General features: G+C 38.2%; 1 protein-coding gene across 3 annotated transcripts in view; it reads right to left on the minus strand.

Moving 5' to 3' along the window:
- Positions 1-284: 284 nt before the first annotated feature.
- TMEM74 (transmembrane protein 74) overlaps positions 285-26310 on the minus strand; it is a 105462-nt gene continuing 79436 nt past the window's right edge. The window contains exons 1-2 of one of the 3 annotated variants that reach the window (XM_055287066.2): positions 8607-8689; positions 285-6268 (exon numbers count right to left, since the gene is read on the minus strand). In XM_055287066.2, coding sequence (XP_055143041.1) covers positions 5312-6229 — 918 coding nt within the window. In that variant the 5' untranslated portion in view covers positions 6230-6268; positions 8607-8689 and the 3' untranslated portion in view covers positions 285-5311. Of the gene's footprint in view, positions 6619-8382; positions 8510-8606; positions 8690-26310 lie in introns of those variants that run through there. The other 2 variants (XM_063642929.1, XM_063642930.1) reach the window with 2 other exon arrangements.

Here is a 26310-nt window from a genome sequence, read left to right on the forward strand (position 1 = left end):
AAAATATTTATTCATGTATTTTTCCATATCATAAAATGTATACTCTAAGTTTAATACTGAGTAATTTAGAGAAACCCAAATAACTTGGACTATTTCCTATAAAACAACAAAAAATAAGGCACAGTCTACATTATATAGTGAAATGGTAGCAAGAAGAATGACAAACCTAAATTAGGGGTAAATATTCATTTTGCTTTTTTTGGACAAATAATTTCAAATATAATTTTAAAAGACCAAATCAGCATTACAGATTCCAAATTAAATTAAGGTTAATAAACACAATAAAGCATTTGAATAGTTTTATTTTAAAATGATATGACACACTTGCTATTAACATATAAGGCATCAAGTGCCCCAAGAAAGAGCTCATAACCTTATTAATTGCCCTTGAAAACATCAAAAAGCACATAATCAATGTCAAATTATTTTTGTTTGGCAAGAAAAGTAAAATTAAAAGCACGATGAGAACCACAGAGTACAAACTCTAAATACACAATATGTAATAATTCATTTTTCTTTCTTACATGATTATTTGTTTGGAGCCTGGCTAGGAAGCCTGAAGACGGCAGTGAAAAAATAGGGAGAGCTGTTCCTGAAACACAGGAGAGTTATCCAAATTTGAAACAAAGGAATATACTCCCCATAGTCCCTGAAATAAAATGACAATCCACGGCAAAATAATTTCCAAATATCTCACACTCTAATGAGCCTGAAATTGAGAAGTTAAAAAACAAATCAGTAAACATTTGTGGGAGGCTGAACAACCAAAACAGGTTTATAATAATTATGGCATCTCATTCTGAGGCTGATTCCAAATTCTTCATTCATGACTTGTTAAACACTTCTCTTCTTCTTAATGTCAACAGTAAGGCATGCCAAATTCCTATAATAAAATTATTCTAACAATAACTTTGGATATTAAAGCTGTATAACTATATAGTCCGAATGCACATAGACTTGAGTGCACATAAATCTGCACACAAACATAAACCACGAGTACACTCTTAAGTGTAAGCCACAGATTCTTGAAATCAGTTTTATGTGTTTAAAATAACATCTTGCTTTTTACAGTGTCAATGCACTACGCAGCCAAATTATTTCCCAAGACTTATAAAATTTGGGAGAAGATATTATAGAATATTACGAACCAAAAAATGATATAGCTAAAGATCAGCCAAAAGACAATGATATATTAATTCTCTTTCTTAAGTACTCTTTTAGACTAGGAAAAGCCAGTAAGAGTTCATTATAATCTTCTCATCATAGTCATTCTTTATGTCCAATTCTGGGAAAGGTTAAACCCATTACAGAGAACAGTAAGTATTGATAGTATTATATCTTGCTGTAATAGGTGAACCACTGGCAAAGGTTGTGAATCTTTTTTGTCAGACCACGTTTTTTTGATGGCATTAATTTCTGCAGTGAAATCTGACCTTCAGGTTGAAAAACTTTCTCCTAAGAGATATACATATAGAACACTTTTTTAACTTTAGACAATTAATCCAAGTAAAATTTTGCATACACCTACCACTGCACATGTGAAAGATGAAGACCAAAATGTTCACATGCTCCTGCCTAGAATTTTTGCTTGTTGGAAAGTGGTAAAAAAAAAAGTAGAGCCATTGGGTTCAGGCTTTTAATTCTCAATATTTAACTAGCATGGTGCTCAGTCACTCATTTAACAGGATTAAGTCACCCCTTATCCTGGGGGACTGAGGTAAAGGCACACATAAGTTTGGTAGTGCAGTCTCTTTTCAGAAGTTGTACTTTGAAGGGCATGTGCCAGCACTGGTCCAATTGGGCCCCTAAAACAAATAAGTATGAGGGAGATGGACTCATATTTTAAGCAGACAGCAAAGCACGTGATATCAAGGCAAGTAACTTGATAGAACAGAATCAAGGGTTATAGCAACCATGGCCTCCAAGAACTTCATGGTTCCAAGCAGTCTTGTCTTCCTCTGAACTATAAATCACCTACACAGTGGGGAGCATGAAGAAAAGCTGTTCTTTATATGAGGGGCCAGTACATCTTATTACGTGATCTGCTTTAAGAGCTCCCAATGGGTGGGAAGGACACACAGCACTGCAAAGAAAACTCTTTGCAAACTCTACCACTAACAGTTTAAGGTGCCCTAAAAAGAACTAGCTTATAAAGATATTAGGAGCCTGAAGTCATCCATCAGCAGCGTGTAGATCCCAGTAATAAAGAAGAAAGACAGCTTTCTTTCTGTAACTCACCCCATTGGGCCACACTGCTGAAAGACGAGCTGTCTTCTCATTGAGATTAGGAAGATGACTCTGAGTTTAGATTTCTAAAACCATGTAAATAAGCTAAAGAGCTAGAACCACTGAACTATGTTTTTCTCCTCTAGGACTAGCAACAAAAACTTTCATAGGTAACAACCAGCACCATGTTGAAGAGACAGATGGAAGGTCATAAATCTCCATGAAAGATGCAAGACCAACACCATGGGTATTGTATGCCCAATGTCTGTAGAATGTATCACCTGGTCTTGCCAAAGTACCTCTAGAGCCAAAAACACTCTTTGTCAGATTGGGAACAACAGGAAATAAAGCACATGGCTTTTCTTTGCCTGTGTTACCATTATTTTAAATTCAAGTAATCTTCATATTGAATTCAGGCACTGCCAGGATGGATAAGGGCTACATAAACCAAATACCCAGGGAAAGTCGATTAAGGCAAGTATCTGAATAATGTCACCACAGCCCAAAAGGAGTCATTCAGATGATTTTCTAAATCATGTAATGTGTAATGGTTTGCCCTCAGATAAGTAGAACCTTAAAACAGATGTGCTCTATATGTTAGCAGATTTAAATAATGTTGAAGTGTGCATTTACTTACCTCATTTCGATTTTAAATTTTAAAGGAAATTATAGAGTTCTAGGGAAAAGAAAGGAAATGTATTTTGATGTGTTAGGTCTTTTTCTTCCCCGTTGAATTTTTTTTTCCAAAATACCATTTTTCAAAATGTTACCTCTAGATCACATTCATATTATTTGGTAGCCCTGCAAGATTCATTAAATGCTTCCACATGAAAAGCTTTATTATCAAGTGAAAAGACTTCCTAACACTTGATTCCCAAACTCCTCTTCATAAACTGAAATTCGATTCCACATTAATTCAGTTTAGTCTGCCATTTGTCTAATTAATCCTGTTTCACCAATAAATAAAGCCAAAACTCAGTTGATCTCATTTTAGCTTCTATGAATAAACATTAGTTTTTTCTTTAATGCCTTCTTTTTTTTAATGCTTTCCTTTTTTAACACACAGCTCAGACCTACTCACTCAGCAGATCGTTTCCTTCTTGTTTCAACATCATCCAAAGTGGATCCTTAAGCAGGCTAGAGCTGGACTTAGAAATCTTCAGAATATAAAACTTATACCACTGGTAAGGCAGCCTCAACAAAAATCATGAAATGAGAGTCACAGTAAAACAAAGTTTGTTCAAAAAGCACAAAGAAACAGCAACGGAAAGCAAAAATCATGTTTATGTCATCTCAATTCTTTCTTTTCAGTAATCAGTATTGCTCTATAACATAAGGCAATTAACTACATCTAGCTTCCTCTGATGCCCATATAATTTCTCATTTTTACCTAATAATTCTTTCATATGCCCATCCTCTCTTTTTACTATCTTCTGAGCCTCGCTTTTTGTATTTCACTTCAACCCTTAGCCATGTGCAGCATACCTCACTCATCAAATCAATCTCTGACACCCATGAGAGCTCATCCACATAAATATCCTGATTCACACATTTTGCCAAAGTCACCTATGTATTCCACAGTTGTCCACAACAACACAAACTTTAAAAATCTGCAAAGAAATCACTTTCTTATTTCCTCATTCCTGCTGTCTCATGCCAATTCCCAGCTCCTGTCCTCTTTAAGAATGACCTCCTGATCCTGGTAACGCAATCATGGAAGTTACAACAACTCTTACAGCACAGGTTGGAAAAACCTCCAGGCAGATTTGCAAAATGTAAGGCATTTCTGAGGCTGCATTTCCCATCCCTTTTCTGAACCGTCACCATAATGAGGTGGTCTGTGACTGTGAACACCCAGTGTATGTCTTGCAAAGTGAGCATCTTGCTCATCATGCTGCTCTTAGAGAAGAGTTTGTGCTTTATGAGGCAAGAGCTCACAGTTGCTGAATGACATCTAGACCATTGTGAGTGGGAGGTGAGTTCTGATGATGACTACAGTCCCCATCAAATCAGTGTATTGAATCTCTCTCTCTTTCCATTTTATTTTATTTTTTTGGCTTTGGGCTTAAGGACTGCTGCTACCATGAGGGAAGTGCTTGTTGCTTGGCCTACAGCAAGTGATACAGCCTGCTAGGCACAGTCCCCAAAAGTCTAGCTGTAATTCTATTGGTGGTGTTCCCCAAACAGCAATAATAAGATGTCACCTGGAAGCACACCAGAGCCAATCATGACTCAGGCCTGTCTAGATGTTTAGATGTCTGGAAATATATTTAAAATGTCCCATGCCTTGCCTCTTTGGTGTGAGAACCAGCAGACTTCAAGAGCACAGATAACCAGTATGATGGTAAAATCACAAAATATAAAATTTGTATCAGTAACTAATTTGAATTCATTTTAAAAAAGAGCTGTGGTTTAAATTCACATTGGTCTTACAATGATTTACACAATTTTCTTTTATTAGAAAGTTTATCCTAATGACTTAATTACCATTTTTGAATAGAGGAATAATTTCAAACATAACATTTTTTACAATAAGAAAAGCCCAACATCCTCAAACTTCAAAATATTCAAACTAAAAATTCCATATTTTAGTGTTTAGCCAAATTACAAGAAGGATAATTTAGCAAGAAAATGGATAAGCACCTTTGAGAATTAGATGTAAGCCTTATTATTGATTAGTGCTTAGTTCTTTTTCACAAAGCAGATTAGCAATTGATCCTACTGTGTGTAGGACCACCTGGTGTCCAAAGAATAACATCACATATTTGTGTAAAAGAAATAATTTGTATACTGGGTCATTAGAAATATTTTTCTATCGAAGTAGAAGTTCTTGGCCATTACAGATTAATTAAGCCTTCAGCTCTTCAGAAGGATAGGTGTGGCTGGTTGTGGTTTCTTATACATCTTACATGGCTTTTCTTCTAAATAGAAGACACATGGAGAACAAAAACACTTACTGGCTGTTGGTTTGTGAAATAAACTTTTCTTGCCAGGCAAATAAATTGCATTGTGAATTTTTATAAATTAACTTTTTTCATATTATAAAATGCCAAGGCAGACTCTCAAGATATTCACAACCAGAATTTTAACTCTGTACAGCCAGCGCATCTTCCTCTACCAAGGACAGTTCCAGAGTGTTTTCATTCGTGCTGGTTTTCATCCTGAAGTTGAAAGAACCATAGAGTTTTGCAGACTCTTTGGAAGAGGCAAATCTGTTTCGACGATAGAGCTCCCCCTTCCACATGGACATCATTAGCAAGCAGGACAGGACGACGCCCCCCAGCGTGAGGAGGCAGAGCCCCGCAATCACACAGCGGTCCAGGTGAGCCCCCAGCCTCGCACTCTCCTTCTCCAGGCGCTCCATCTCCCGGGCTGCCACAGTGTTGGGGTCCACAGACACTTCCCGTGGGACAATGTAAGAGATGATCACCAGCAAGATCCCAGTGACCAAGAACAAGATGGCACTGATGAAACCATAGTCTATAGACTTCCCTGAAGACGTGGCTTCTGAACTTGTATCATCCTCCTCTTCAGATATCAAAGATATGGCAGCCTCTTGGGACCACTCATTTGGATTTTCCCAGCCAAGCTCCCCAGGGTGATTACGCCCTTTTGCTGATGGCGAACTCCGGTTCCGCTGCTCCAAGTTGATGTTTTTGTCCACATAGGTAAAAGAAGTTTCTAATTCCTGGCTGCAGCAGTTACAGACTTTCCGTTCCGCTGTTATTTGGTTGTTCCCTGAGTGAAGAAGTCCTGGTGGAAAGGCGTCTGGCTGAAGAGTACTGTTTTGCAGAGAGGAGGAGGGGGGTGCTGGAGAAGAACTAAGTTTAGACCCTTCCATCTCGGTTGCTCTTGGGGTGGATGCACACTGTCTCTGACAGCAGAGAGCAGCTCTCGTGGCTGCTGTATCTGCCTGGTCACCAGGCAGCCCTCTTGAACTCCAGTCCCTGGCATCACAGAGGTCTGCCTGGTTGCTCTTCTTAGCAAGGTAGTGGAGCTCCATGAGAGCTAGTCAGACATCCCCCAGCAGCTTCCGGAAAGTCTGCCAATAGCAACAGAGTTAGATAAGAACCCAACAGAAGCTAAGGTTGTACTTCTAGGAGTGTTGCTCCTGGGGTCCCCATTTCCTTCACAGCTGCACCTGTTTAGCCCCTTTTCCACCTTAAACAGGCAAAAGAAGGGAGGGGATACCTAGTGACAGCAAAGTGTGGAAAGGGCAAATGCTCTCACTTGTCATAGTGATTAACACTGAGAAACCTAAGTCAGGGTCGAAAGGCGCGTGGAGGAAGTGGCAGTGTCTATTGAGAAAGAATACTGCCGTCACCAAGCCAGATTTATCCAAGGAATCGCGCATTCCTGCAAAGGGATCCCTCAAATGAGAAGGCAAGTTTCCTGTAAAAAGACAAATGAGAAAGGCAAGAGCCCTTTTTAGCAGAGCTGTCGATTTTCTGGAGGACTTGGGGAAGCATAGACTTGTTAATTCAGTTAGACTGTAAGTGTTTACACTCTCCCTAGTTCAGAGCAGATTCTAACACAGATTAGCTTTGGAGCATCACCATCAGTGAATGACTATACACCCCTATCAGCTGGGCAGGAACTCAGCATTTTGATTCCATAGCTCTGAAGTAGATGAAAAAGGCCAGCTTAATCAGCTGCCTCTACTAACCTTACACCTCATACATCCAATGACCCTAGTGACACAGCCATGTATTTACAAGACCATATGCTGCTTATTCACTGTGCTTCTACTCAGCCCTATTCCCTCACTGCTCCACGGGGGAAGCATGTTCTGGACCCCAAAGCATACAGGCAACAGACCTTACTGCAATCCCTGCAAAATACAATGGGCCAACCCAGTCCTCCACACACACCTGCCTGCTCCAGCTGCAGGATCTGTTACTCCCGTTCCCTGGGTCTGTGTTCCTCCCTCTCTGCATGCTTTGCTATCACACATGCACAAGAAATTGACCATCCGGATAGTTTTACAAACCCAATCTAGAAGTGAACTGATAATAAAAGACAAACTATAAACCCACAGAGTAAGAGTTCTGTGGAGGCAAATAGGTGAGGAGCTATTTCCAAGGTTACCTCTGGAATTTTATAAACATGTCACTCCTCACCCCCCACTGCAGCAAGGGGCATTTCTGGGAAAGAACTTTGGTTTGAGCAGAAAACCATCTGCCTTTCTCTGCCTCTGCCATGTTTCTAAGGAATAAAAATTCACTTTCCACTATCATTAGAGATTTTAACCAAAGGCTCCTTTTATTTTGCTTCCAAATCCAGGGTGATAATTGATTTAACCCAACAGCTTGAGGCTTCTTATGATTCAAAATCCACAGCTCCAAAGCTGGTAACAGAAACACAGGCAAGGGTCACCTAAGGTCAACCTGGCAACTCAAAATATGGGAGAGGGAATTGACATGTTTTCTGCTACCCATAAGAGTTTAAAACAAAACAAAAAAACAAAGCAAAACAGAAAACGTTTTTCTCCTGTTATCGGAGTTTCTCTACAATGAAAACAGAAAAAAACAACAGGGCAAAAGAATCACTACCAAACCAGAACAAACCCCCACTAAAGGATCCCTCAATGAATGAAGTGATGGTAACAGGCTTCATCAATTACCGATAACTCTTCCTCCAGTTTTCTCAGGCATTAGGGGCTCTGATTAACCTTTGGTAAAATTAACTCATCACACTAGCCTACCTTGGATAAAATCAGCAGGGTTCTTTGAGACTTTCGGTTTGTAACAAAAGAAGAGAGAAATCCCCACTTAATTCCCTACGGCCGCCTCTACCTCTCTTTAAAGAAAAGCTACTCCCGCTTGTTCTACCCGAGGTATGCTAGCAGCACAGTCGATTTCCTTTGCAGCTCCCTAATCCGGGGCTTCCATTCTCAGTGGAGAATGGATAATCCCAGGGGACCAGCTAAAGACTCTTTTCTTCCGTCCTCTCCCTCTTTTTCCTCTGATCTGCTTAAAAGCCCAGTTAACGACATTGCACCTTAAAGCGAGGGGACATGCACTTTCCCTCGTCCATCTATCATCAATTAAAAGCATTAATATTTGCTTCAAACTGACACAGGCAAGGCTGGTCTCGGGAAGGCGACCTCTGGATGCGCCCTGTGCGAGCAGAGCCGAGAGAACAAGCTCCAAGCACCTGGCAGCGGCGCCCCCAGCAGTCTCCGAGAAATCCGGCGATCCATTTCTGGTGAACCCTGCGCCCACCGAGGCACTCGAGATACGGATGTGTCCGCCTAAGACCCGGAGGCGAAGAAAGCACCTTGGGCAAGGAACACAGATACACGCACCAGCTTTGCTAAGCTCCAGAGCTTTCACTCTCGCACGTAACGCCTCCATCCCATCCCACTCCCCGCCACTCACCTTCTGCTTCGGCCACCCGGTGCGCCTCGAGCACCGCGCGCTCTCCCGGCACGGCTCCCGGAGAAAGTCCCCCAATCACCAGCCACTGCACTTGTAGCCTCTGCACGCCGCTCGGCTCCGCCGGGTGGGCAGCGCCCGCCGCGGCGGGCGGGGTGGGGCGGGGCGGGGCGCTCCCGGAGCATCCCGGGAGTTGTAGGCCAGAGGCCGTCCCCGCATCTCTCCTGTCTCTGTCTCCTCCCACGCCTTCTGGGCTTTACCCTTCCTGCAGATGAGTTCCCGCAGTACCCTCTTACTCCTCCCCAGGACTTAAGAAGACAGCACTGTTTTCTAAGCTCAGAGTGGAGTTCCCTAGCCTCAGGTGTGGCCACAAGACTGTGAAAAGGAAAGTATATTTGACTCCAAATGTGCCAGATAATTTGCATATTTTGTCTTTTTAATAGTCAAAACAAATCTTCCAAGTAGACTTTATTAATCCTCATTTTACAGATGTGGAAACAGGCTCAGAGAGGGCAAGTGCCTCATCCACAGTTACCAACAGCAGCTTCTGAAATTGCATCCAGGAGTCAGATTCGAAAGTCATTGCATGTCTCACAAAAATCAGAAGAAATGTGACCATTAGGGGTAAGAGATTGTCCCATGTACCAACACACCCCCTGTACTTAGCATAGTGGTATTCGTTGAATGTATGAATAATAATGACTCAAAATAACAGTTAACATAAATAGCGCTTATTATTGCCAGGCCCTCTTCTAAGCACTATAGATACATTATCTCATTTAACGGTCACAATTTATTGTTAAAGTACTGTAAAAAAAAATCCTCATTTTAACAGAAGACGAAACTGAGTTACAAAGTAGAATAATTTGCCCAATGTCACACAACTAATACTTAGTAGAGGTGGGGGGTATGAACACCAACAGATTCTAAGCATTATACTATATGGAATGAATGGAAAAAGAACAGAAGGCCAGAATAAAAGGGGTCAGGAATAAAGGAAATCTGAAGGTTGAATCTCCTGAGTTGTGACTCTTAGGATAGGACAAGGTAACTGTGTCACCAACCTCTTTCAACCAGAATGGACTGCAATAGCCAACAGCCACTGAAAGCCCAGGGTATGTGTAGCTTGTAGATAATCTCCAGTTTCCCAGCGTCCTGTTGGGACAATTCTAGGGGAGCAAAAAAGGATTATAGTATGGATGGGCTGGGCACGATGGCTCACACCTGTAATGCCAACAATTTGGGAGGCCGAGGTGGGCAGATCACGAGGTCAGAAAATCGAGACCATCCTGGCCAACATGGTGAAATCCTGTCTCTACTAAAATATAAAAAATTAGCCGGGCGTGGTGGTGCGTGCCTGTACTCCCAGCTACTCAGGAGGCTGAGGCAGGGGAATCGCTTGAAGCCGGAGGCGGAGGTTGCAGTGAGCAGAGATCGTGCCACTGCACTCCAGCCTGGCGACAGAGCAAGACTCCGTCTCAAAAAAAAAAAAAGAAAAAAGGGATTATAGTATGTATGTATGACATTTTGCTTGTAGCTCACATAAATACTGTGGTTGCTTGCTTTCAAAAGAGAGATCGATCTCCTTTAATGACAATTATGTTGGTATTTCTTTACATTGGATAGAATCTATAGTCACATGATTACAGGAGTTCACAATGCTTCCTCTTTAAAATTCTTCTTCCCCCATATGATTATGTTTGTAGCCAGTGAGGCCCATATGTTGGTAAACATGACAGATGTATTATGACTTCTCCTTTGCTTACTACATGGTTCTCCAGCATGAATATCTTTCCTCCACTGCCCTATTCCATCCACACTTCGAGGACTAGTTTATCAAGCCAAATCTACAGGGATGCATCCAATTCTTAGTACTACATATGCAAAAAGAAATAAAGAGAGAAACTAAGATGTAGAAGGAATCTGAATTTATATTGACGAGGAAAAACTGAAGGAACTTAGGCTATTTAGCCATAGGAGAATACTGAGAGGGAATAATAAACTAGCTTTAAATATTCTGAAGTTTCTAAAAATAGAAGAAGAATTCTATAGCATATTTAAAAGGGTAAAAGCAGAACAAATAACAATAATACTATTTTTTTAGTGCTATTATGTTATCTTCTTTAATTTTTACACCAACTTCACAAGAGAGGCAGTATTATTGCACCTATTTTGCAATATAGAAATTGAGGCTTGAAAAGATGTAGTTTCTTTTCCAAGGCCTGAAAACTAATATCTGGCAGAGCCAAGGTTCTAACTTGGGTCTGTGTGATTCCAGAGACATGCTCTCTTTGCCAACACATTATACTGAGCAATGCTTCACAATCTTTTTTACAGCAGAGTGCACATAAGAGGTGATACTATTTATGGCAATGTATAGGTTTCTCATGGCCATAGTTCTGGGGCTGTGGGTACTTCAGTCTCTGCAGGACAGCTTGGAGGGCTAAGGAAATAAATAAGTCAGCACACCTGTGACACACCGGAGTGCTGGAGGATGCCAAAGCACCAATCTGAGAAGCTCTGGATAGCACTATTAAATTTAAGAAGGAGGCTGATTTGAGACTTCGTATAAGGAAGGACATTATTTCTAAAACTTTTAAATTGATGTCTCATGAAAGCAAATTCTCTGTTACTGGTGAGGATAAAAAAAAAAAAGGAGAGCCATTTATTAGTGATTTCATAGAGGGGATTCATCTAGTTGGATTAGAGGACCTCTGTGGTTCCCATGCTGAGCTGATTTTAAGTTACATTTTTTTTTTTTTTTTTTCCTGAAGCCTTTTTCTTCCAAGGATTACACCTCCTGTGAACTTTGCTGGGACTTGTCAGTACTGGTGTTTTTGATATTTATCATCCACTGCTTTACAACATTTCTTGAATGGCTAGGTAGCCACTGCATGTGGTTTAACTTCTCACTTAGGTGCCTAAATCTCTAAGGTAATCAATCATACACTCCTTAAGGTCAGCATCTACATGCTGAACACCTTATCTCCTGCAGAAAGTGCAGTATTTCTCTTGAGAGGGAAGATGACAAGACTGAACTGAAGACTCGAGATGATTACCTATAATAATACTTGACTGTCTACATACTCTTGAGCATTAAAAATGTATCAATTCCATACCAACACCACAAAATCCCCTTTAAAAGTCTGCTGACAAAAAATAGAGATGAACCAATTGAGCACCTGAAAACAAAAGCTCCGCAAAAATTGCCACTTGCTGGAATACTTTCCCCCTCTCTCATAAGTCTATGTCTAAAACTTTCCTGAAAATTGACTCAAGAACGTTTTTCAAAAGCCTTTCTTGTTCAACATCCTCAACTTATCGTTACCTTTCTAATTGGCTTTCTAGCAGCATAATATGCTTTCTTTTATGCTGTCATTTTAGATATAGAAAAGTATTTCATGTATATTTTATAGTGCTTTCTATGTGATCTCTCTAGATAAAATTTAAGCTCCTTGAGAACCAACATATTCTTTCTATTACTTTGAAGCTGTATGTGGGCATGAAATAGTGCGACACATAGGCAACAGTAGTTCCTCAATATATGCTGATAAAACAATTCACAGTTGTAAAATGTTATCTAGAAATCTACATAAGGATTTTGGTCTTACGCTAATTTTAATGTCTCACATTTTCCTGTTTACTTATACTCTGTTTCATGTGGGAGGAGCAATCGTTACTACAGTAAGTTAACTAGTTGAAAAATAAGAAAAATTCTGAGAAGTAAATTTACCACGTAAATCAAGGGTAGTGCTGGGACTTTCAATAACCAGCCTTTTGTAATAATTACTGAGGATGTGTTCCAGCTTCTTTTTCTTCAGTAATAATAATAAGGGCTGATTAGTGGACTTAGAGTTATTATTATGAGAGGCTGGGTCCTAGAGAGGTAAGAAAGACATTTTTGGAATAGGGTGGAGGGAGGATCAGTCATTGAATAGGGATAGCACGAGGAATATGGTCCTATACCCCATACTGGTGCTAAGAATGAAGGTGACCATAATTTAGAGAATGAAGATCTTGTTAATGAACAAGATTCTAGGAACAAAAAAAAGTATTAAATTAGAAAGGTTTCCATTTAATAAGAATGCTTACAGTGGCCAAGTAAGGATGTTACTTAAATAAAGTGGCTGAATACAGAAAATAGGGACGGGGAAGATTACCTGTTAAGAGCAAGTGCCTTTCCCAAAAGGGGCAGTATCCCCTAACTGTTCTGCCTGAGTTTTGTCTTAAGTGAATTTATACATTAATGAAAGTCAGATATCACAATTTTTTACTCAAAATTCAATGTATTTTAAACCCTTAATGGATCAGAGAAAAAAAAAATTTATTGGGAACATTTGTTTCCAGTAGTAATAGATTGGGTAGTTTAGACCTACCCACTGCTGAGGGTAAGTAGAAAATCTTAACAAAATATATAAAAGTCACTTGATTGAAGGCATAAACAGTTAACAAGATAGAGAAAAATTACTGGACTAGGATGCAGAGAAGGAGAAAATCTCAGAAAGACAAGTCAGGAGCTTGGAACTTCTTTTTAGTTGGGGATGTTACATGATCCAGAGAGGACAGTTTAGCGGCAAAAGGCTAAGAAGAGTGGGGATTAGGGTCCTGAGCTCACCAAGGGAGGAAGCCAGAGTGAATCTGCTCCATTCACTGAACCTGAATGGGTTGGAATCCTGGAAGGTTGCATCTCAGCAGTGTGTTATATAGGTCCTCACAGGGCATGCATCTCAGTTTGTGAAAATCTCAATTTCTAATATTTAACCAAGGTGACTTCAGAGTGCTAAGATACCAGGTACCTGGCTGAAGAAAGTAGACTCAGTCTCTGAAAAAATACAGCATCAACTCAAACCAATTTTACCAACAATTTTGCAAATACACTGATACAATAGAAAATAACCATGAAAAAAGCTGATCTATAAATGTCACATATTGTATGATTCCCTGTAAATACAACATTTTCAAAATGCCAAAATTATAGAGATGGAGAGCAGATTAGTGGTTGTCAGGGGTTAGAGATGGTGGGAGGTGAGAGGGTGGGTGTGGCTATAAAGGGATACCATGAGGGAGCTTTTTGCGATGATGGAAAAGTTGTGTATCTTGAATAAAAAATGCACAAGGCCAATATGTATATAGAAAGAGACACAGAATAATCAGTCGTAAGAGAAATGTAATTTAAAACCACAGTGAAATAGCACATCACATGCACTAGAATGGATAAAGTGACAAAATAATTGGCAACGCCAGCTTTTGGTAAGGCATAGAGTTACTGGAACCTTATATACTGGCTGTGGGAATGTAAATTGGTATAACCATTTTGGAACATTTTTGCATTATCCACAAAAGTTAACTATGATGCAGCAGTTCGACTCCTAGATGCACACTCAACAGAAATGCATACACATGGGCACCAAGACATGTGCAAGAAAATGTCCACCAACAACAGGATACAGAAATAAATTGTAGAATACTTATACATTGGAGTAATATGTAATGAAGGAACTGCAATCGCATGCAACAAAATGGATGGATCTCACAAATGAAGGGTATAGAGAAAATATATTTGTGTTTATGTGGCTTTCTGAGCAAATTTGGCTGAAACTTGGGATCCTGAAACCTAGGCTGAGAGCAAGCATTGAAAGTTAGTTAACATACACAAAGTTAATGAGGGAACTGGAAAGAGATTTATCTAACTCTGGAGGTAGATATTAAATGGGGAATGAGGCCCAGGATCTTAGAGACATTTCTAGGTCAAAAAAACTGGAGACACTTGGGTGCATTTGGCTTTGAAGAAATGTATTTATATTTGAAACATTTACAGAACCCAACATTATTGCATCCAAGGAGCAAAGATTTTTTTTTCTATCTTTTGGGGAGGGGTGGAAAAGATATTTTTCTCTTGCTTCTATATGTAAACAGACTAAATTATTTTTTTCTCTTGTTTCTCATCTGTGATACAGACTTCAAAGTTTGTATGCCTAGGACATCTGACCTGGCTTTCATTGTGTTGTGCCAAGGGTAAGAATTGGGATCCAGAGGACCGCATGGTCATTATTTCTCTTAAGTAAATCATCTGTTTCTGATCCAACACCATCTCTAACTTCAGGATAAAATTAATAAATATGAATATTAAAAACACAACAATAAAGCTGAAGAAAAGAAGCTAGCCATTAAAAAATACACAATGTGCAGTTCTATTGCATAATTTCATTGATATTTTGTTAAGAGGCAAACTATACCAAAGTATTTGGAGATATTAGCGACACAATAAAGAAAAGCAAGAATGCAGTTACCATAAACGTCAAGAGGTAGGTTGCCTTTGTAAGGGAAGAAAAGAGTAGTGATTCTGAGAAGACTAAAGGGGAGGCTTCTGAGACACTGGCACTGTTCTATTTCTTGACCTGGATGTGTTTACAAGGGCATTCTTTTTGAGCTAAATTATCGGAGGTGACCCTCTTTATTTCATGTACTTTTCTATATGCAGTTGTTCATGATAAAAAGCTGTTGGATTGGATTCAGCTGTTGGAGTGGATTCAGGTTCCAAACACCTGATTTGCAATCTCTGCATTAAGGGTTTATATCAAAATCTAAGCGTTCTGTTTTACCTTAAGAAGAACCTGAAGAGAGTTTTCTCTGGCTTACCTTCACCTGGCATCTTGCTATGGCAGGGTGGGGAGTATACAAAGGTATGCTATTCAGATTCTCCCAAAACGCTTACAACATTAGGATTTAAAGTAATCCAGGCACTGATATCTCAAAATAAGAAATATGGAAATATTTCATGTCTAATATTTTGTATATAAACTTTATGACACCTTTAGAAAGCACACTATGGGGAGAATATTGGATATTGGTGGAAGGATTTGGGTCTGTTGGTTGCATAAAGGCCCTGTTGTCTTAAGGCCACAGATTTTCTTAATAATTAAACTCAGCAGAAACAAGACTGCATTCACTGGCCATAATCTTGTACCTTCATTTTCTTTTCAATCTACTATTGCTGTTAGGGTCCATGTTAATTTAATTAAGTAAAAAACACAAGTTGACAGCTATGGGTTGAATCTGATCTAAATACATGGTTTTATTGGTGCATTGAGTTGTTACAATTTATTTAGGTATTTATCAAATTTGGAAATTTGGAATACTTGAGAAAGCTATTTGGATTTCTGGTTTCTCTTGAATTATATGAAAAATCCTGAAACAGTGGACCTCACTTTTGTATGTTAACAATTAACTAGAGCTTAGTAGGTTTTGCACTCTGTAGATGGGACATAAAGTATCCAGATTTTCATAGTTCTCACCCTTAACTTATATCTGGCTCAGTTCTCCCACTACTTAGCTTTTGTGGATATGTGGGTTTGCTACCAGTGCTTTAACAGTAAGTCTCCAGAGAGAGATATTTCACATGAGGAAAATCAATAACAGGTGGCCTTCTGTGCACTCTTCTGCTATCTCCTTTCCCAACTCTTGTCCAATGCTTTTCTTCCACATTCACTCTTGATTGATGTGTTTTTATTAAATTTAGCCCTTTTTAGCTTGGCATTTTTGATATCTGCTCTATATTTCCTGAGTACCCTTCCATTTGCTCATTTAAATGACTGCTTGCTGCTCACCTCTTCACATGACCTTTTAGGGAACAGAACCATTCCTGATACCATTCTACCATGATCTCAAGAAATGTTTCAATGTCTTAAACTCTTTCCCTGTCTTTTTATTACATCCATTTCTAGAGACAAAACCCAGTTTATGAGGTCATCACTGCACTGAATGCCTGTGTTAAGGTCATTAACAAATTTAAGTAATTCAGTCATTCACTCAATAGCCATTAATTATCAGCAAGTTCTATGTTGGGTGCTGGAGGTGCAATAGTGAACTGAATGGATACGTCCTAACTTTCAGGGAGCTTACGGTCTGGCGAGGAACATGCCAGTTTAACAGGTAAGTATAACACAATTTTATAAGTGTTGTAACAAGGGAAATAGATAATACAATGGGAACCTACTGGAAGAGAACCGAATTCCGAATTGGAAGGGTCAAAGTAGGCTCCTACATGATGTAATATCCAAGTAATACAAATATAGAAAGAAACTGGCTATTAGAAGAATAAGGCAGGATGAAGATGAACTGACAATTCAGAAATGAATTATTGGAACTGAAAAACGTTTATTGTGTCTTCAGTATGAAGTGTGAGATGAGGAATGTCAAATAACGATAGTAGAAATGTTAGTAGAGGACAGATCATCTTTGGTCTTCTAAGTAAGGATAAGGTGTGTGGACTTAATTCTGAAAATGGCAAAGTGCTAAGGATGGTTTTCAAGCAGGGGAATAATATCATATTCAAATTTTGAAAAGATCCTTCTGGGGAATAGACTGAAGATGAGCTTGTCTAGTGTCATCAAATAGCTAATAATAATAATCCAAGCAAGAGGTAATATCAGTGAGATTCAAATGTAAAGACACAGGTAAGTTAGAAGGAAAAGATATATCCTGCAAACATTAATCAGAAGGAAGCTGAAATGGTTATATTAAAGCAAGCTTCAGGTCAAAGAATATTACCAGGGATAGAATGAAACAATAAGTATAAAATCGTCAGTGTATCAAGAAGACACAACAATCTTAACTATGAATGCACTCCTTAAATCTCTGTTCGACCACCTTTCCAGTTCTAGCCAATGCAACATGTGTGGAAATGATGTACATTAACTTCCAGGCCAAAGTAGTTACATGTCTGATATTTCTGCCTTGTACTCTTCATACCACCTTCTATCTCTATATGATGCTAAAATGACCTTGAAACCACGATACGGAAGTAGCCAGAGTCGCTGAATCACAATATAGAGGAGAACCACCAGATCCATATAAGAGATAGATGTGAGCATCAAAGCAACTTCTATTGTGGCAGTGAGGTTTTGGGCTTACTTGGTATAACAGCCTTTTCTCCTTAAAAAGGAGGTCAAAAAGGAGCTCAGAAAGTGGAAGTGAGTGATCTGTTCATCTACCTATATAGATAATGGTTTAAGCAACTACTGTATTTTGCTTTCTTTAATATTAAAAGGGATAAATATTTTAGTTTAGATTTTCCATGTAATTATTATTGCTACTAATTTTTAAGTAATATTATTAAGTGCTTAAACTATCTTTCTACTTGAATTTTCCACTTTCATCTGCACCTTTCCCTTTTCTATAAAATAGACATGTTAGAAAAGCATAATAATACCTTATATCTATATTTTATCCTTTCAAATGTACATCAGAGGATTAAGTCAGATTCCTACACAGGCATAAACATATGTCTCAAGAGCAGAATGTCCCCAAATATATCATCTATATAAATATTAGTTTCATGAGATATATAACTAAATAATTCTGGAAGAAAGGATTCCGCACTTTAAAAATTCAGCAGGTTTCATTACTGTAGGGCTTCTGAGACTCTTTGATTTGCTAATATATGATTTTAAGCTCCAAGGGCAAGAGATGTTTTTAAGGTTTTCTCAAACTTACAAGATTATGAATCTTTTATTTTTCATTAAACATCTTGTAGAACTGATGCTGTTTAAAATAAACCCTGAGATATACTGCTATAATTTTTCATAGCCATGTCAGGTAAGAATATTTCATATTTTGATTCATATTTTTGAGGGACTTTTATAGTTCAACTCTGCCATGCTATTATGTTATCTGTTATTGTGTTATGTGTTATGTTATTGGAGGCCTGACATTAACAAGTGTCATAGGTAGTGGCTATACTTCTTTAGGGTTTCTTTTTTTAATGTTGTTAGACTTTATGGTATGCGATTTGACTTTAGTATTTCACCATTATTATTAGTCTCAGCATTGGTTTTCTGACTCTGGTTGCTACTTCTTCCTTCTTTTTGCTTTCTTAGTGTAGGTTCTCATCATCTCTTGTCTGGACTGTTGCATTTATTGCTAGTAAGTACCTTGCCTGTAATCTTAAACTGCTAAGTCACACATAACATTACCCATAGATTGATCTTGATAAAAAATATAATCATGGAAATCCTTGTTAAAATCCTATATCTAATTTTCATTGCTTAAATTTGTCTTGTTTAGCACTCAGTGGCCCTTTTAAAGAAGAAACATCTTTCTTCCAAGCTAAGAAACTCTCAATTATCATTTATTTACTTACTTTTGCAAAGACTATGTGAGCCACCATGCTTGGCCCAATCATGCATTTGAATATTGCTTCCTTTTGTTATTGTTAAGCTTTCCAGGTAGAATTTCTCTTAGATGCTAGAACTTCTATGTCTATTCCTCTTTATTTCTTCATACCTTTTTTAATTGTTATTATTTTACCTACTTGTGTTGCATTTAAGAGATTTCTAGGTTGAATCTTCTGTCTGTAGAACAGTGGTTTAGTAAGTGTGCTTGGAGTCAGTTGTCTGGGGTCAAGTCCAGTGTCTGCCACTTACTAGCCATGTGGCTCTGAATAAGTTTTATAAAGGAGCTGTAGTTCAATTTGCATATCTGTAAAATAGGGATGATAATATTACTGCTTATTTGACTAGTATGAAAAAGAATTAAATAAAATATGCAAAGCATTTAGAACAGTATCTGACACGTAATAAATGATCCAATATGTGTTATATTATTATTTTTTAGTTTTTGCTTTTCAGCTGTTTCCATTATGTTGTTTTTAACTTCTTCACTATTTACTTTTTTTCATTTTCATTACCATCTGTGCTATTTCTTATTTTATAATGTGATGTCCTCCCTTAACTTTCCATGGAAATTAATTTTACATATCTTCAAATATAAAACCAGGATCCATTCTGATTACTCTGTTGACTATTTCTTGGGCATAAGGTCTCCATTTAGTCTCTCTTTCTCTCTTTCATGAGATGTCTTTTCATAGTTAGTTGGCTTTTGCCAAATCGTGCTCATTTTCATAGCAAAGATTTTCTGTCGGATTTACCCCTCTGTCTGTTTTGGTAGCTTCCTTGTAGTGGCTTCATATTTCTTCGGTCACATCTCATCTACTTTTCATGTTTTAGAAATTCCTCCTGATTTCATCCCCATTAGCTGTCCTCTACATTTTTGAGAGTAGTTTGTTCTTTCAGAGAAAGTTTATGACTGGCCTATGCCTACCTCTTCCTAATCTCCTAACATAGGCTCCATTCTCATAAACTATAGGATTCTGAAATAATTTTCCCAGCTGTATCAAAATATCCCTTGTCTCAAGCTTCCTCCTCTACTTAGATGAGCTAGTTCTGAATTTTACTCCCCTAGCTATTTGTAAGTCCAGATAGCACCTACATAGGAGTCCACTCTGCTAGGCTATGGTTTTCTTTATAAGCCTCTTCCTTGACAGCCCCCTCCCCATCCTTCCCCACTATTTTCTTTATACCTCAGCCTCATCTTATTATTACACTCCTATCAAAGAACCAGTAATATATTATTATCTTTATTTGTCTATGTAAAAATGGAGAACTTTAGTCATAATTTAATCCTTGATTTCTAACCTTCACTTCCCTTCTAAAGAGGCAAATGCAAAGGAATGTCTTTCAATTTACTGAGCCTGGTGATATTTAAAAGTGCAAACTAGGGAGCTGAAAAAGATTTAAGTAGTACTATACAAGGAAAGAGGTGGGGGAAGGCAAATCCCAGAGTGGGAAGGAGGCTGAAACTAGACACTGACAGGCTAGAAGAGAGGGACTTTGGAGGAGGAGGGAGGGAAAAAAAACAAAACAAAACAAAACAAAACAAAACAAAACACTCTGAAAGGAGATTAGGGAAGCTGTTTTGTGAGTAGGATGGACAAAGGCAAAAAGAAAAAAATGGCTAAAAATTTTTCTGTGCAAAATGGATTTTCAGGTTTACAAATTTTTGAGTCAGATATATTTCAAGATTTGGGTATGTTGTTTTCAGTTTGTTTTTTTGTTTTTGCTTTGGCTTGGTTTGGGAGTGTGTGTGTGTGTGCGCGCGCACGTGTGTGTAATTTAGAAAGCTAACACTTTGCATACACAATGAATTTTGTAAAATCCTCAGTGGAATCTGGGGCAGCATCCTATGGCCAAATACATTAATATCCTTTTCAGCAAAACATATGTGTATTCACACAAAAAGTTAGGATAAACGAAGAGTGCAAATAGCCTTACATAAGTTCAGATTTGGTTTTGCTGTGAAATGAGTTCCCTATAAATTAATGGAAATCCTTTTGCTTTTGTTTACTGGATTTCAGAATGATGACTAAGCAGTGGCCCTATAGGGTATATATAACCCTTGCTTTCGCCTCCCTGCCAGACACTCGTGGTCTTGACTGGGCTTATCTGTTTGTCTATGGTCAAATACTGGGTCATTGAGTGTTCTAGAATGACCTGAGCTGAGACAACTTGTATTTTCTTCTTGTGGCCCCCCGTCCTCCAGCTAACTAAACCAGGCTAGGTAGCAGGATGGCAGCAGGAGTACAGGATAGTGAGTGGGGGACACAATGCTTCTTGGGGGACAGGCTTAAAACTGGCACACAGTTATTTTCAACACATTTTTATTATGTTAAATCAAATTGCCATTCCAGCTCCGATTCAAAGAATGGGGGAATAACCTCTACTTTTTGATGGGATGACCTACAGAATCGTACCGCCAGTGATGTGAAACAAGGCTATTTTTTTTCAATCGGTCTACTGTCCTATTCAAGTGCTGAGTTTGAACATTAAGTGGGAATGAGTGGAGAACCAACACTATCTATGGAGACTCAGTCACATAGTCATTGGTTGCCTTACCAAAATCGATTTCCCTTCATTCTCTTTTGTAGCAGCATTTGGATTTCCCTTGAGGTAACTGTCTTCCTCTTTATTTAGCAACTTTGTGGTTTGGAGGAGATTGACTCTATCCTCTGCTCAAAGGCACAAATCAATAAGTCTAATCATTTTCCCCATGCCACAGAGGAAGGAAAAAGTCCTAAGCCAAATCAAATATGGGACTTCCTTAGCCACAATGGTCTCAGAAATAGTCCAATCAAAATAAAGTTCAAATTGTTGACCACTGGTTGGGGGCAAAGGAAGCACGTAGTCCCTGTTTCTGCTTGTAACCACAAGGTAAGTTGGCCTGAGAACAAAGCGAACACACAGAAGAGTCTAAAGAATCACAAAGAAATAGAGTGATAGTCAAGGTTAAGCTGTGCAGAAGTTCTTCTAAATTTTGAGCTTCTTGGTGACTTGGGTCAACAAATCATCAGCTTGAGTTGGTTTTTGTGATAACTATGAAAGCATCCAAGTGTGATGTACTTTCATTTTATCTCACTAGACTCTTTGAGGTAGTACTAGATTTAATTTACACTACTTACCAGTTTCAGTATAGTGCCTTTCTCATTTTAAGTGTTTAAGGACTCTATATAATCTGAAACCTACTGTAACATAGCCCTCCGGTATAAATAAAGTAGAAGCAATATTCATAAATTAAAAAACAAAAGGCAGTAAGCACACCCCAATTCACAGGGTTCGGGTGATATTTATAGAATGAAAGTATACATAAATCAATTGATAAATGAAGAACTTAAACCTAAAGTCTTTCATTCCATATAGTTCTCCCATTTTGCTATCATCATAGCTAAAACAAAAGCTATGAATAAATGCCTTTGGTTTAAAACAAAAACAAAGAAACACCAAGGACCAAGAAAAGCCTCTAACCAAAAGGAAGAAAATGTTCCAGAAAGGACAATCCAATCATTTTTTAATGAATAGTGAGTTTTAGAATGAAAGACTAAGAAAAGGAAAATACATTGCAGGAAAATTGAAGAACAAGTTCATGGCAAATATCATCAACACGGCAGTTCCCCAAACAGCATTCTCATTTTATAAAATGTACAAGCAAGCTAAGGCTAATTCTCTAAGTCCTTATTAACATTTTAATTTCAGTGTTCCTAGGAAAAGGGAGTTTGGTTATCTGGCAATGGCTGTTGCAAAAATTAACCAGAACGGGTGCTTTGCTAAAAGGAGAATCAAATAGCAATGTGGAGTGTTTAGTTCAGTGAGCCAGAGCTCTTTTATATGGTATAAATTCTTTCTTTCTTTGATCTTATGAGAAGTTGAACGTAATAATATATGTCTTAACCCGCAAGAAAAAAGCCCTTCCTTTCAAAAATCAAGACAAAGTAACTTTGGGCAGTGATAGAAATGAAGGCTAAATATTGGGAAAAAACACAATAATGAACTATAAAATATGTAATAGAAGAGTCCGTCACCGTGCAGAATCAATGTCAAAGTCATATCTGCTAAACTATGACATCCATCTATCAAAAGTAATTTAGAAATAATTAAGTGGATCATTAAAGTATTACTCTATCTGCCCTTCACTGTGGGGGCAGACTGTGTAACTCATTACCAAATTTTCTTAACCCAGCATAATCCTCACTTCTATTTTTATGCATCTATTAAGATCTTACATATTCCTCATAGTCATAACACATGAGGATATTGCATGCATTTCTTCAAGATTTATGAAGTACCACGGAAGTCCCAGTGTTTTCTTCTACAAGCAACTGTTTCTATGTATTAAATGTCTTGTAGCTCATTTACCCACCTAAAGTTCCCTTAAATATCTCTCAAACTTAGCCTAGTTGTTTGACTGAACCACTTTAAATACTCGGCATTCTCCTGAGTAGAATGTGCTGATGTCTTCTATAAACTGAAAAGTTCTATTTCCTCTGTCTTCTCTCAACAACAGTGAGCAGCCAAGTTCTCTTGGGGCAAGATTAGAAGAAATTACCTTAAAATAATTAGAGATACAAGCATTGGTTTGATTCTCAAGCTAAACCAAAGGGGAAATAGTTGGCACATGTTATCATAGAAATTATAATGAAAGTAAAAAGAGTCCAAAGTAATTCTCCTTCCATCTAGCTATAAATTAATAGTGAAAGACACTATTATAGGCCTTTTATTCTCATAAATATTTAAAATTTCATGATCAGATGTACTTGCTATTTCTCTTTTAATTGAGCTGTGAGAATCCAATTACTGGAGTAGGTTAGCACTTCTGATTGTCTCAAGGGGTTTTTCTGCTATCAGCTACCCCCAAAGAAGCTGACCTCCAGTGGTTTGATGATATGAGATATATGTTGATTTCAAATAAATGCCTATTTTCAGATGTTTGTATGAATGTGGGTAATATTATTTTTAAAAGAATCCTATTTTCAAGACATGTCCTTTATAAAATCATTTATATTTGGAAATGTATGATCCAGATATGTTTGAGTATTACAGTTATGTATCTCAGATCTTGAATTTCTTCTCTCCTACTCTTAAAAATAAATTGAATGTGAAATTTTATTGTTCTCTATTGAATAACTTAGATGTTGAGGAGCTTTAGTCTTGCTTCAGCACTCCCATATCTTCTGCACAGATCTCTGCAATCACATTTACCACACTATTTGTCATTTTTAGTTCTCATCTCCCTCATCAAAATGTGAGCTACTGTAAAGCAAGGAATATGGTTTATTCATCTCAATGCCCTCAGTACCTAGCAGAGTGTGGGACCAAAAAGCCAAAGCATATTGGATAAGAAAGGAAGAAAGAGTGGTGGTGGATATGAAAGGAAGGAAAGTTGAAGGAATATAACAGCTATATGTGGAAAACTATTTTAATAAATGTGGCAAGAGATGGTTAGAAACTCTATTGTGAAATCTACTTGGCAAAATCAATATGTTTGTTAAAAGATTAATATGATATATTTGTCAAAGAGGAGAAAACACTCAGGAATAGAAGATAACTTCAAACATAATACTTTGAGTGGGGCTAACTTTAGTAAACTTTTAAAAAGCATAGGAGCTCAAAAATGCTAATTCGATTAGGAAGCCTCAAAAATAAAAATATGATCTTGGATTATAACAACTTGACATCACAATTTATACTTTCTATGGCAGTCTAAAACTAATAATCACACATATGATCCAGCAATTCCACTTCTGGGTAATTACCCAAAAATTTGAATCAGGATCTCAAAGAGATATTAGCAATGTTATTACCAATGTTCATTGTAGCACTATTCACAATAGCCAAAATTTGGAAACATCCTAAATGTTCATTAATGGATGGGTGGACCAGGAAAATGTGGTCTATACATACAATGGACTATTTTTGTCTTTTTTGAGACAGGGTTTTGCTCTGTCACTGATATGGTTTGGCTCTGTGTCCCCACCTGAATCCCATCTCAAATTGTAATCCCCAGGCGTTGAGGGAGGGGTCTAGTGGGAGGTAATTGGATCATGGGGGTGGTTCCCCCATGTTGTTTTCATTATAGTGAGTGAGTTTTCATGAGATCTGGTGGTTTAAAAGTTTGGCACGTCCCCCTTTGCTCTCTCTCTCCTGCCACCATGTTAAGACATGCCTTGCTTCTCCTTTGCCTTCCACCATGATTGTAAGTTTCCTGAGGCCTCCCCAGCCATGCAGGACTGTGAGTCAATTAAATCTCTTTTTTTTAAATAAATGACCCAGCCTCAGCTAGTTCTTTATAGCAGTGTAAAAATGGATTAATACAATCACCCAGGTTGGAGTGCAGTGGCATGATCATGGCTCACAGCAGCCTTGAACTCTTGGGCTCAAGCAATCCTCCCACTTCAGCCTTCTGAGTAGCTAGGACTGTAAGCATGTAAGCCTTCTGAGTAGCTAGGACTGTAAGCATGTAAGCCTTCTGAGTAGCTAGGACTGTAATAGTCCACACCCTGCAGTGGACTATTAATCAGCCTTAACAAAAGAAGGAATACTGTAATATGAGACATCATGAAAGAATCTGGACATTCTGCTGGGTGAAATAAGCCAGTCACAGAAGGACAAATACTTCATTATTTCATTAATAAAAGGTATCTAAAATAATCAAACTCACAGAAGTAGGGAGCAGAATGGTAGTTGACAGGGCCTGGAGAGAGGAGAAAATGGGAGAACTGCTACTCAAGGGACATAATCTCACTTAGGTAAGATAAATAAGTTCAAGAGATCTGCTGCACAACAGTGTCTCTATAGTTAACAATACTGTATTGTATACTTAAGAATGTGTTAAGAAGATAAATCTCATGTTAGGTACTCTTATCCAAATAATTTTTTTAAAAAAATAATAAGAAGGAGTTTCCTTTATAGGAGACTTGAGAGGGAGCTGAGTTTAAAGAGAACTTTCACTTTTGCTCTACATTTTGTTTGAATATTTTGTCCACTCACAAATGCTCAGTCCCTAGTGCAATGTCTGGCACATGGCAGTGACAAATAAAGACCTATTCAATAAATAATTTAAAAAAATAGTTACAGGTTTTTTGACTTGACCAAGATGTTGGACCAAGAGGTTGGATCCTATATTCCTTGAATTAGAGTGAGACTGTTTCTCATTAATAACCAAGAGAATGCAGCAGAAGTGGCACTGAATGACTTCCAAGGCTAGGTAAAAAATGGCAATGCAGCTGCCATCTTGTTTACTGGAATATCTTGAGCCCCGAGCCTACATGTAAGTCTGACTACTCTGAAAGCAATATACTGGAGTGGGTATGTGGAGATGCTCAGTGGACATCCCAGATGATCTCCCAGCAAACACCCTCCATCAATTGTTTGCCACAGGAGTGAACCATCTGGGACTTTCATTCCATGGATCCTTTATATAAATGTATCCCCAGTTATGCAGTTGGGTGGTGTATTAGTCTGTTCTCACACTGCTAATAAAGACATACCTGAGACTGGGTAGTTTACAAAGGAAAGAGGTTTAATGGACTCATAGTTCC

The sequence above is a fragment of the Symphalangus syndactylus genome, chromosome 7 (assembly GCF_028878055.3).
Source record: "Symphalangus syndactylus isolate Jambi chromosome 7, NHGRI_mSymSyn1-v2.1_pri, whole genome shotgun sequence".
Taxonomy (NCBI): Eukaryota; Metazoa; Chordata; class Mammalia; order Primates; family Hylobatidae; genus Symphalangus; species Symphalangus syndactylus.